General features: G+C 37.8%; 1 protein-coding gene across 2 annotated transcripts in view; it reads right to left on the reverse strand.

Annotated features, from left to right (window-relative positions):
* Positions 1-12,717, reverse strand: part of nisch (nischarin) — a 38,499-nt gene that overhangs the window by 25,370 nt on the left and 412 nt on the right. For both annotated transcript variants that reach the window (XM_056447587.1, XM_056447588.1), the window contains exons 2-9: positions 12,381-12,464; positions 12,101-12,283; positions 10,412-10,460; positions 8,612-8,775; positions 4,350-4,445; positions 4,176-4,271; positions 1,338-1,490; positions 1,181-1,249 (exon numbers count right to left, since the gene is read on the reverse strand). In XM_056447587.1, the coding sequence (XP_056303562.1) occupies positions 1,181-1,249; positions 1,338-1,490; positions 4,176-4,271; positions 4,350-4,445; positions 8,612-8,775; positions 10,412-10,460; positions 12,101-12,283; positions 12,381-12,464 (894 nt within the window). The remainder of the gene's footprint in view (positions 1-1,180; positions 1,250-1,337; positions 1,491-4,175; positions 4,272-4,349; positions 4,446-8,611; positions 8,776-10,411; positions 10,461-12,100; positions 12,284-12,380; positions 12,465-12,717) is intronic.

Raw genomic sequence — 12,717 nt, forward strand, 5'->3', positions numbered from 1 at the left:
GTTTATTTAAAAATATATATTTTAATCGCCACTTAGCAACGAGATGATCCCAAGGTTTCCATAATCCTGGACCAGGCTGTATCCTGAGCAGTTGCTCTAATGGTCATGGAGTGGAGAGCATGAGACTGATTCCTGTGACGCTCCGGGGACAGACGAGTCTCGCTAACGTCCAGCTTCTCCAGCGCCTAGACTGCAGCTCTGCACAAGATGTTTGGCCATAGGGGAAATGGTCGTCCCCAACTGAGCCTGGTTTCTCTCAAGGTTTTTTAATTCTTCACTTCCGCCAATTGGTGATGTTTTTTTCCTTGCCACTGTCGCCACTGGCTTGCATGGTTCGGGATCTGTAGAGCTGCCCATTGATGGATTTGCTCTTCAGTGTTTGGACTCTCAGTAGTGATTATTAAACCACACTGAACTGAGCTAAACTGAACTTAACTTAAACTCTGAAAACTGGACTGACACTGTTTCAATTTACCATGATCTTTTATGTGAAGCTGCTTTGACACAATCTACATTGTAAAAGCGCTATACAAATAAAGGTGAATTGAATTTAATTATTAATGTAACAGTGTAATTGAAGCATCAAATTGTCTTCAAATTGTGATTTTAATCTTTAAATTCAATCCACACTAGGTTCGAAATTTTTGTCTGAAAATTTAGTATGCAAAAAATAAATTCAACCATACATTGTGTCAACCACATTTACACACTGCCTCTGAAACTTACGCATGTCTGTCATAAAAAAATACATAAATGTAAATGTATGTAAAAAAATAAATGTTTTTTGAAGCATTTTAAGAAACCATTAAGAAGCAAAAGCCAAAAATGTGTGAAAAGTTTTTGTGTGTTTTTGTGTGAATTTTTAGGATACAATACAAAAAAACATTACTATAAACATTGGTGTTTATATCTGAACTATAAACTGTTTTTCCAGTACTTTCCAGTAATTTAAAACACATATATGAATACAATTTTTTTTAAAAACTAAAGACTGAATATGTTTCATAATCATACAGGATGACTGCTTTCTCTGGGTCCAATGCAGAGAATCATCAAATATGATCGTTAAAGGTTTATTAAACATATATACAAATTGCAATCATTTAGATATAAGATTTTATGGGCATTTGAGTAAAAATCATGAGCTTTTAACAATTAACCATGCAGCTCTACAACATACCTCTAGGTTTTCCACAAGAGACAACTCATTGTGGCTGAGATCCAGGAATTCCACTTCAGGAATTAATTTCTATGAAGAAAAACTATGTTCGTTAGCACTTTATTCATTTAAATTCCACCAATGATAAAGATATTTGATGCACAGTAGTCTAACGCACCACAGACTCGTCGATGCAGCGGATGTAGTTTCGGCTCATGTCCAGAGTGGTGAGCATCTTCCATGTGGGAATGATAGCCGTGACGGGACAGTCTGTATCCACTCCCTCAGGCTCCCACTGCGCAAATTCAGACGCTTCCGGAACTAAGATTTCCTGTTGAAGAGAGAGCAGATATTGTTATAAACAGTTTCAGTGGCAGTGGAAAAGGATGAGGCGTTGGTAGGTTAAGATGAAACAAAACATTTGGAAACTAACGAAAAAGGCAATATTTTAATAAAGCCTGAAACATTTGTAGCTACAGTGAAAAGGTTGAAAAGTGGGAGTTTTTCAGTAGACTCTTTTGTCTTTTACAAATGCGAATCTATTAAAACCACAACTAAAAATAAACTTTTTAAATCAGTTTAAGAAACCGTAATTTTTTTTCATGAGACGCTCTACTGAACCATCAGATTCAATAACTTGTTAATTGTTTCCAGATAAAGCAAAGCAAAAGCTAAACCCCAAAACCACGCACTTTTGTTTCTGCATTTTCAGATGCAAAAATTTGTTTTTAGGTTTAAAGACATTTATTTGTTTATTTGTTTTACATAAAACAAAACAAAAACATCTTTGCAAATTTTTCTTATCTATGCTTGTTTCTTGAAATGTATTACAGTCTTTAGCGATAAAAAAAATTCTAGTTGCACCGAAAATATTTGTTACTTTTACGACTTGCTTATACAATTTTAGTTTTTCTTTTAAAACAACAGCAAAACAAAATGTAAGCTTTTAGCTAACCATATTTCTGTTTATAGAGAAACTATATTATAGATGTTTACTGGTTTTGAAAATTAAAAAAATAATTATAATAAATAAAAATTCACAAATACAAAACTGTTAAAGTCGTATTATCTTGGTTAAACCATTTATTTTTGTTTTTTGAGAACGCATTTTTGATATTCAAAAACCTGAGTTATGATTCAACCTGTGATCTAACTTAAGCTGTGTTCACATTATGATCGACTCGCAGCAGCAAAGCGACATGCGATTTCTAGTAACCGTTAGCGACACGGTGGGCGTGTCAACCGACATGACCATAGACTGTAAAAGATATGAACGTAGTATCCGTGATGTCACCCATAGGTTTCTGAAGAGCGCAAATAAGGCTACAAGTAGGCATGGCCCACCTTCATCATTTTGTCAATGCATCGACTGGGGGTTACCAAAAAAGGGCAAAGAGGCGGAGCGTCAGTGGACCTACAGACACCTGCTAGCATTTTGCTTAGACAGGCTTTTCTTTGGGAGAAACGCTTAATACTTCATTACCTATGACTCGTTTGAATTCTGATCACATGTGCTTGGTTATACACTCTATCAATAAAGTGTTTAGTATTTTAAAAACACTGTTGTAATACATTGAGCCACTAAACATTGTTCTTATGATGTTTTTCTACAGGAGGAAAATGCAAATCACTTCCAAATACTTCAGATATAGACTGTGTTAGTAAATGCAAGCCTATTTATGAAATCCAGGCATAACACTGTATGACAATGTTCAAGATGACTGTTCTAGAGCCTACAGCTAATCAATCTGGCAGATTCTGGAGTGCATTACAGTTTGAAATAAAATGATAAATTATCTTAAATAAAAAAATACATTTATAGAGATGGTGTAAGTGTATAATTTCACTCACCTGGGAAATAGAGGCCATGTGAATGGTTTGTAAGCACAATTAAGTGCACACAGCATGCCATATCATCTGATAATTGTAAGAAATAATTCCCAAAGGCAATTGACAGTGTAAAGCCACATAAAACAACACAAAAATACTATGTTTATGCCGAGTTCAGCAGCTAATCAGCCGGAATCAGCTGAAGTGACGAGACAGCGACCAGGGCGACCTAGCTGTCACTCAAGTGGCCACGCCCTTAATTATGTAGACTAATTAAAAACTAAACAGCTGAATTATAAAAAATTCACCCCCCTCACAGTTGTCTCTCAGCTCCTACAGAGGCTGGTTGTATTCTCTCTATGCTGTAAAACTACACAAACCTACATTTGCAGCAGATAAATAGGTGCAATGACAAAGAACACACTTTTTTCTTGATCATCTTTGTAATTAAGCATTTCATGTACTGATTTTACTTATAATTAGTGTTTTCTCTGAACAATGTTCATTTTCAGTGGCACGTAAACTCATTTGCTCTCTGTAAATATCATCATAAACGTTACCCAAGCAACCTCAAAGTGGGAAGGCCCATTAACGGTTCCAATTGCCACCCAGAGCAACAGGAAACCACAAAGTTGTTGCTAGTGTGAATGAGGCATCAAAAAACTACTTTTTGGGGAAATAGGCTCATTTTACAACTTCACTAATGTTAAAGAGTTGAGTTTTACCATTTTAAAATCCATTCAGACAATCTTTGGGTCTGGCGGAAGCACTTTTAGCTTAGCTTAGCATAGATCATTGAATCGGATTAGACCATTAGCATCTCACTCAAGAAAAAAAAAGTTGATAATTTCTCTTATTTATTCATTCATTTATTTTATTTTCAGCTTAGTCCCTTTTAATCAGGGGTCACCACAGCGGAATGAACCGCCAAGTCATCCAGCATATGTTTTACGCAGCGGATGCCCTTCCAGCTGCAACCCATCACTGGGAAACACCAATATACTCTCAATCACACACATACACTACGGAACCCAAACTAAAACGGGGAGAACATGCAAACTCCACACAGAAACGCCAACTGACCCAGCCGAGGCTCAAACCAGCAACCTTCTTGCTGTGAGGCAACATCACTACCCCACTTTAGCAGTTACATCGCACATAAAAATGACATAACTGTCTCTAGTACCTTCATGCTTCTGGCTGATAGGTGAATGCTGAGTGTGGCCAGTGTGGGCTTCAGTGAAGGAAGACCTCTGATCTGTCCAGCGTCGCAGTCGCTGATCTGAATATAAAAAGATAAACTTCACAAACCCAACTGGAGATCATCGATTGAACCCAAAACCCAATCAAGAGTCTTCACCTCGATCTGGAGCAGCGCTTTAAAGATGGACAGGTCAAAGAGAAGATTCTGCTCCTCGATGTTACTCGTCCCCACTGTGCTTTTCATTCCAGGAATCTGAAGTGAAAAATTGCATCCATGAAAACGTGGACACCATTTATATATCTTTCAGATTTCAGTGATTTATTAAATGAAACAGGAAAAGACTAAATAAATTGACACTGACTCGCCCCATCTACATATTCTCTCATTTCCAAAAGATTTAATCAAACCATTGTCATATTGATGATCTGGTGTTTAATCTAGACCAATCTCTTACTAAAACCACCTTTACCCCCTTTTTTCTCTTCTGTTTTTTGTTTTGTTGTTGTTTTTTTTCTTTTAAATTGAAAACTAAGATGTAAATATGGCTACGTTCACACTGCAGCCGAATGGGGCCCGAATCAGATTTTTTTGGTGACATGTGACTCAGGTAATGACAGTGTGAACAGCCCAAACTGCATCTGATCTTTTCCTTTCTGATTTGTGCCACTTTCATATGTGGTATTAAATCAGACACAGATCTGGGGCCTCATGTATCAACGCTGCGTACGAACAACAACCTTGCGTATGCCAGATTTCACGCTCACGTTTGGATTTACTAACGATGAAATTAATGTGAGAATATTCGATGGTCTGTGCCAACTTTATGTCTGGCGTACGTGCATTTCTTGTGTGTGTTTGTTTTTTTCCCATTGGCGACTCCTAGAGGCAATTATGTTAAATTGCACACTACAAATTATCGCAACAAGACATGTGAAAAACATTGCTATTAAGACAGGGTGCACGATGGGTGGCTTCTTGGTGAGTAACGTATTTAAAGATATTATTAGACTTTCCCCCTCCATAGTCAGTTTTAAAGACCTATCTATTTTCTCTCGCTTTTAATACTCCTTGATAACCGGTTTACTGCTTTTATTTGTTAAATGTTTCTTTTATATTCTGCTTCTCTGTCTTTAGCACTCCTATGTACAGCACTTTGGTCAACCTTGGTTGTGTTTAAATGTGCTTTATAAATAAATATTTTTGTTGATTATTCCACCTAAGTTTTTTAATTTTTTTTATTTTATTGAGCATAATTATTTAACTGCATATCAGGAGACTGTGGTTATCCACTAAATACGAGGCTGTGACCCCCCTCAACAACCCACAAACTGACCAAGAACACAGATACAATGATGCCCATTCTCGCACTCGAGCAGCAGGCGATTGGGCAGCTGAAATGCCGGTGGCGCTGCCTTGAGAGCGGAGGGGTGCTGCTATACTGCCCTAACAAAGTGTTCCTCTAATACATCTGTGTGTCCCACAGACACAGATACTACTCCAGACAGTAAAGTGTCACCCACAATTGAGGCAACTCTCTCCTCAAAGGGTGTTAGTTCAGCATCCCCTGTTCCCCCACCTGTTCGGTTCACACTTTGACGGTGCGCCGCTGTTCTCCTCTTAGCCTGTACCTTTACATCAAACTATTTCTTTTTTAATTCCTTCACAGTGCGATGTTCAGACCCCACTGCGTTAACCGCATCAGCTAAACTCTCCCAATCAATTTTTTTTTCTTTTGTTATTACTTCCGGAGGACAAACTTGCAAATAACAAAGTTTTTCTCCGGTCTACCTCCGATAGGAGCACGTCAAATTTACATTCTGTGAAATTTCTCTTCTTGCTTGCTTTTTCATTTGGTTTTGCCAAAGTAGAGTCCTTACTATATTTATTAGGGGGAGGAGGCAGGGAGGGGTTTTGCACTCGAGCACTCAGTTTTACGTTAATTCGGATGTAAAAAGAGAATATGTGTGGGATTCCGCATACGCAGCGTTTCATCCACCTAAATTTTTTACTGCGTACACACATTTACAGCTTTGGCTGTATGCAATGTTTTAGTATTGATTCAACGCAAGTCTTCACATTGACCACAGTGTGAACGGTTATGAAGGATTTCATGTGACTATTACATAATCTTCAATCAACATGCGACATCATTCTGTGCTGCAGACATCATCTACTCCTCAGCAGCATAGTAGAATGGCACACAGGACAATTACTTTGCCACAAAAAGGTGGTTGTTCATGTTGAAACCAATTTTGAAGGCAAAACTGGTGCTTGTTAACCAATCTGGTTAACGACTGGGGTAAGGGTTGATCGTGAAGCTGAAGAGCGTTGGGGGGGGTGTTGCGGATAGGGGATCCATGTGCAAAGGAGAGGCACATTAATTTTAAGGATGAACTTTCTCTCCGAGAGAAAAAAAGGGCAGGAGCTTAAGCACCCAAACCCCCCTTTTGCACGTGCCTGTTGATCATAACAAATAAAAATAAAACAGAGATGAACACGCCCACCAGATGAACCAACTCCGCCTTCACAGTTCTGCAGTCTGCGGCTGCTCATTAACCCTTGATGAGTTCACTACACCAGAGGTTAGAAAGACTCGCACCGCAGTTGTTATAAATCACAAATGATCAGTGTTTTCAATCACAAGTGACTTATTTTAGGTTTCAACTGGCAAAATACACATTAGTAGAAGCAGAACAACTCTTTACAGTTCATCAAATACACCACGGTTGTCTGTGAAAAGGGCAATAATCATATTAAGCATAATCTGATAACGTGCTTCATACAGTATACACATTGTGTGCATAATTAGGGCGTGCTCACACTATGTACAGTTGCCTTGAGCTAGGCCAAGCACGCTTGTCCCCCCTCCCGTCTCTCCCGACGGTTCGCACTCACATTGCATTCAGGCCTGGGCACGCTTGCATCATTGATGATGCGCTGTTCAGTAAGCGCTCTCGCTCAGCACAGTGGAGATTTCTTTAGTTATATCGTTTTAGTGGTTTGATATGCAGTGACATGCAGTCACATATTTCGCCGAACAGATCCGCGACTTTTGATGCTCATAAACAATCATAAAGTCCTCGTACTGCAGGAATTAGGAGGTTTGCTGAAGGTGCAGCTGTCCTGCAGTGAGGGGTTTGCGTCTTTAATATTCTACGACGGCTTGCGTTCACTGAACAGTAAGAATGATTAATAAATCCATATGAAACAATCCTGTAAAAGTCACATCTCGTCTTCAGTTTCGGGCTCTGGCGCAGATTGCACTCACACTATAAGCGTACCACCCCAAAGCCCAAGTGAACCGTGCTCTGGCACACCTCTTTCAACCAGGCCAGGGCCGGCCAAGTGAACCGTGCATAAGCCCGATTCAGAGCACTCACACTTCTCAAATGATTCGGGAAACGGGCCTGGGCACGGTTCAGATAGCATAGTGCGAGTAGGCCCTTAGACACTTTTTTCTCTCCGTTATTGTACTTTAGCGCAAGCGGGTCAGTTTAGGACAGGGGCGTCACTAGACCCGATTTACTGGGGCACGTGCCCCAGTAAAAATTGGCAGCACCCCAGTAAATGCTTTGAGATATGATTTATTATATATTCAAAGTGTATTTATTAAGAGTGGTAATCCCAGAATAAAGATGTTATTCTCTATGTGCAACCAAACCAATGCTGGAAAAAGCAATGTGTTTAATCAAAAAGCAAACTGACGCATCTCTGCATGTGTGCAGAGAACCATACCTTCTCATGCTTCGTGAAACCTGTGTGACAGGCTGTTATGCGGATGCGAAGGCACGCAGTGAGTTTTGCAAGTCAACAAAACTAAAGTTTAAATAATAGGGTGATCTTACAAAGCATGCCTCCTGATAGATTTTTTGTAAAAAGGAGAGATGACAAGTCAGGGAGGTAAAGACTTAATAAACCTAATTATCTTTGTCCAAGTCTAAGACAACAGATAATTCTATTAAACCTCTTTTTTGTATTCTATAGAATTGTCTACAGAATTTCATTCAAATGAAATTAATATTCATGCAAAAGATTTCTTAAATGATCTTAGCATCACTCCAGTTGTCTTTACGTTGTTTTCCAGTTACGTTTAGGACTCATTTCTGTCATTTATTTAGAATAATAACCATAATACTTTTATTTGAATAATACTTTATTATACTAATAAATATTTTTTGGTATTATATATATATATATATTTTCCCCCCTATTTATAACAACAATGTGAACAGCTATGCAAAAAAAAAAATCAGATCTGACAAATCTGATCGCATTGTGTACGAAGCCTATGATTGTGATGTATTATACCGTCACATTTTTGTTACATCTTAATAAAAAGATTGTTTAAAAAAATAAAGCATACATTTAGTGGAGTTAAATAAAGATTACTCCCATAGCAAAGTGATCAAATCGAATACCTTGAGGTATTTGAGGCGGCAGGTGAAGTCCAGGATGTGTCCGAGATCTGCTTTGGCGTCTCCGTTGGCACAGGTCGGTTTGGCGAGTTTGAGCTGCTGTGTGACGGCGTAAAGCTGCAGAGGCTTGAGGAGAAACACCTCACCTGCTGCCAACAACTGCTCACCTGGAAGACAAAAAAGAAGACCACTGAAAGGAATTCATACTATGTCGCACACTACATGAATGCAATAATTCAACAGTGGAGAATAAAACTTTTATGAACACTACTTCTTTTTAAAAATACTGTTATCTTATGTTTTCTCAGTGATGGGTTGCAGCTGGAAGGGCATCTGCTGCGTAAAACATATGCTGGATAAGTTAGCGGTTTATTCCGCGGTGGCGACCCCTTATGAATAAAGTGACTAAGCCGAAAAGACAATGAATGAATGAATAATCTAAATGTAATGTAATGTGAATCTAATGTAATGAAAATGACTCATAATTTACTCGCTCTCAACCTCAATCTTCTGTGTATATGACTGTTTTTTTTGGTCAGATGAACACAGAGATGAATTGGCCGGATCAGACGGAGTTGTTTTAAATTTGATCCTGGCTTTACCATGCTAGAGTTGGACAGTGGTGTTTATTTTGAAGATTCCAAAAGCGCATAAATCCATTGTCATACTAACCCAAATGCCGCCAGAGGGTTAACGCATGTCTTATGAAGCGAATCAATGTCTCTTTGTACCAGAAGTATAATTTTTAATTGATATACTCCAATCACTGATGTATGATGCAAGACATATTTGTAGCCGAATAGACACATCTCGCAGGAATAAAAATGTTATACATTTACTATATAACATTATACAGTACAATACTCTTACACTGCATGTCCATTGAAGCGTTTGTGCAGTGCAGAAATGCAAGCGCTGTTATAAAAACAATCAGCTCTTCTCCAACTGTTAAAACTTTTTAAAAAGCTGAGCGATCATATGTTTTAAAATAGCGGCACTTCCATTGACAACAACAGAAAAATAGAAATCATATAGACAGAGGATGGCTTGAGTTAAACTATGGGGTAATTTAAATTTTTAGGTGAACTACTTCTTTAAACATGCAAAATGTGAAGGATTTTTAGTTGTGGCTGGGCTGAGGTTGTTTGATGTCAGGAGCCTAGCCATCTTTTTCAAACATTTGGGGTAATGGAAGCACATAAGTCAGCAAAATATATAGTTCAAGAGCTTTTTTTAAAAATATAGGTTAATGAAAAGATCTTACATATTGTGCCTTTAACGTGTTCAAAACTGTTGAACCAAATCATCAGACTTTTTTTGAGAACTGGAAAAAGTTTGAAACGTTGCGATATTCTAGAAATCACAGATATGGAAAGACCAACTTCTCTTGACTTCTCTTGTCTGAAAGGGTTGCGGAAGTGTTCTCTCATTTTGGTCAGCATTTCATACTCATATTAATAAATATCCCATTTAAATACTTTATAATGCATTTCAGAAATAAGTTTACAAAGGTTTTACACCTGTTAAAATGACTTCAAACAGGACAAAACAGTGACCTTGAAATGTAGGTCAAATGTAAAGAAATGTCCTCTAATTTTGTTCTCCGCTGTATTTCAAATCGAATTTGAATGCAAATTAATGCATGACAAATAATGAATATTTAAATTGACTCTGATATACTTCTAGCATAATCAGAAAATGAAACTGGTGGGTCTTCTGGCAATTTTATCAGTCTTTGGCAAGTACTTCTTAATGTTACACAGTTTGAGTTTGTAATAAGTCCAGGAATGAGCAATAACAGACCGTTATGAAAGAGCTCCTCGGCCAGTGCAGCAGCGATTCCATTGATTTCCTGAAAGAGAGAGAGAAAATAAAAGTTAGATGCGCTCATAATAGACCTTATTCAAGTGTATATATATATTTTTTAAATCCTCATTTCAGACATTAATACTTTGTTTATCAATTAAACTGTCTAAAGTTGGAGTCTGCATGAGTCTGAGCTGCAATGTCTCCACATTGAGCTTTAATGAGCTGCATGTGCTTTTCAAAGTCATTTCCTGAACGATCTTGCTGAAAATGCCGAAAATGCAGAAATTATCTCTCTTTGCCTGATTTCCTCCTTAGTCTTTTTAAAATGGGGTTTCTTTTATGATTTTTAAATGCACACGTTTTTACAGATAAATCCATGTAAACAGTAAATTAAACCATGAATTAAATGTTACTATTTGTTTAAATTAAGCATGTAAATGGTCTTGAAATATGGGCAATTATTTATGTTATCATCTATTACCAACATAATTATATGTATAGGTATAAACAGAAATTAGAGTGAAATTCAGAAACTTTCAAACTTTATTACTTTTTTAATGGCCTTAAATTTCTCTGAAATTGATTTATCAACTTTTAATACTTTTTAAGACCCCGCGGACACCCTGTAAAAGTAGCCAAAAAACGTGATGAAAAGCTTATGTTTACGTACCAGGCTCAAATATTTGCTTGAGATTTAATAGTGTAATAGACTAAAAACTAAAATTGAAATGAATTTAAAAAACATTGATGATTATAGTATGAATTAGCATGTTGCTAGTTTGATTATAGTATATATTAGCATGTTGCTAGTATGATTAGTATGTTTGTTAGCATTGATGTATTGCAAGCATGAATTGGCATGTTGTTAGTACCTGTATGTCTAATGTAAAATCAAGCTTTTTTTTTACAATGGAAGTCTATGGGACAGTTGCTAGGGTGCCCTAAGTGGTTGCTAGGGTGTGGTTAGTAAGTTGAAAGGTCATCAGTGATTGACAGATTGGTAGTCTGAGTTAAATGAGCAGTCCTTAAGACTGTATGACAGTCTGGTGCAAAGTTATGAGGTCATAAAGTTTGGTCCAATGTTAAGTCAATGGGACTCTTCCTAATTCTCGGGGTCAGTTTTTGGAAAACTGTACGTTGGATCAGTCGGAAAAAGATATAGCAACCCAAGTCAGAGCAGTTTGGAGGGTTGGAGTAAGTTTGGTGGTTGTAGTATGATCGGTCTAGGAGGAGATGCATATCGAAATTAGTCTCAGAAGAAGAATATTAAGTTTATGTCTTATAACAGTATGTTGGCTGTTGGCTTTCTCAAGCCACCATAATTACATTTATATATATATATCTAAAGTGCCAATCGAGAACAACTGAACACTCATAAAGCACTTCTCCCTCCAAAACAACTCAGTCGGGTCATATGCCTCATCCAGACAAAAGCCTTTCAGAGATCAATATCAATACCACTACTGTCAGCGGCGAAACATTGCTTACAGCCAAATAACAGAGCCGGCAGTTCCTAGAACCAATTATATGAGAGAACGCAGTGCTGCACGTCTCATCTATCAGATCAAGAGGCGCATATAATTGTAGTGATGATGTACACACATTCGCCAGTTAATTTTTAACCAGCATGTGACCTGAAATAAAGGACAGGAATGTTCAGACACAAAGCACTGAAAAACTTACATATAAGTGAAAAAGCAAGAAGTTTGACAGGACTTTGGGGGTTGTGGCAGGGAATCTGCTAAGAAGTGTTTGCAGATAAACTTCCAGCTCCTTTTGCCGCTTCTCCACGAGACTTTTGGAATTTTTGCCGATGATCTTCTTGGGCGGCAACAGATGTTTATCGATCTTCTTCTCCACGGTCAGCTGAAGTCAACAACATTTAATCAGCCAGTGAACTATGAACAGACTGTCGATATCTGAGGTCTGACCTGGCTTTTAGGACAGTGCAGACGTAGCTCACCTTTTCGTGCAATTCATGAAAGTCACTGTAACGGTGTTTGACGCTCCAGCTGTGATCGCCAACCTTCACTTCAATGATGTAAACCTGAAAAACAAAACATTTTTGTTTACAAACAAGCATATTTACATTGTTTTTGCGATTAATGTGAAAAATTTGCATTTTAAAGTTAGAAATCCAACATGTCCACTTATGATTAGCATAATTCATACTGTACCTTATGCAAACTAGCATGCAAATAATAATAGTGGTCTTTGACACCACACGACCGTTATCGCTAATAAACGCTCACGTGCCTGTAAAAAATTAAACAGGTTCTCCCAACAATCAAATGATCCCC

Source organism: Danio aesculapii, chromosome 22, assembly GCF_903798145.1.
Source record: "Danio aesculapii chromosome 22, fDanAes4.1, whole genome shotgun sequence".
NCBI lineage: Eukaryota > Metazoa > Chordata > Actinopteri > Cypriniformes > Danionidae > Danio > Danio aesculapii.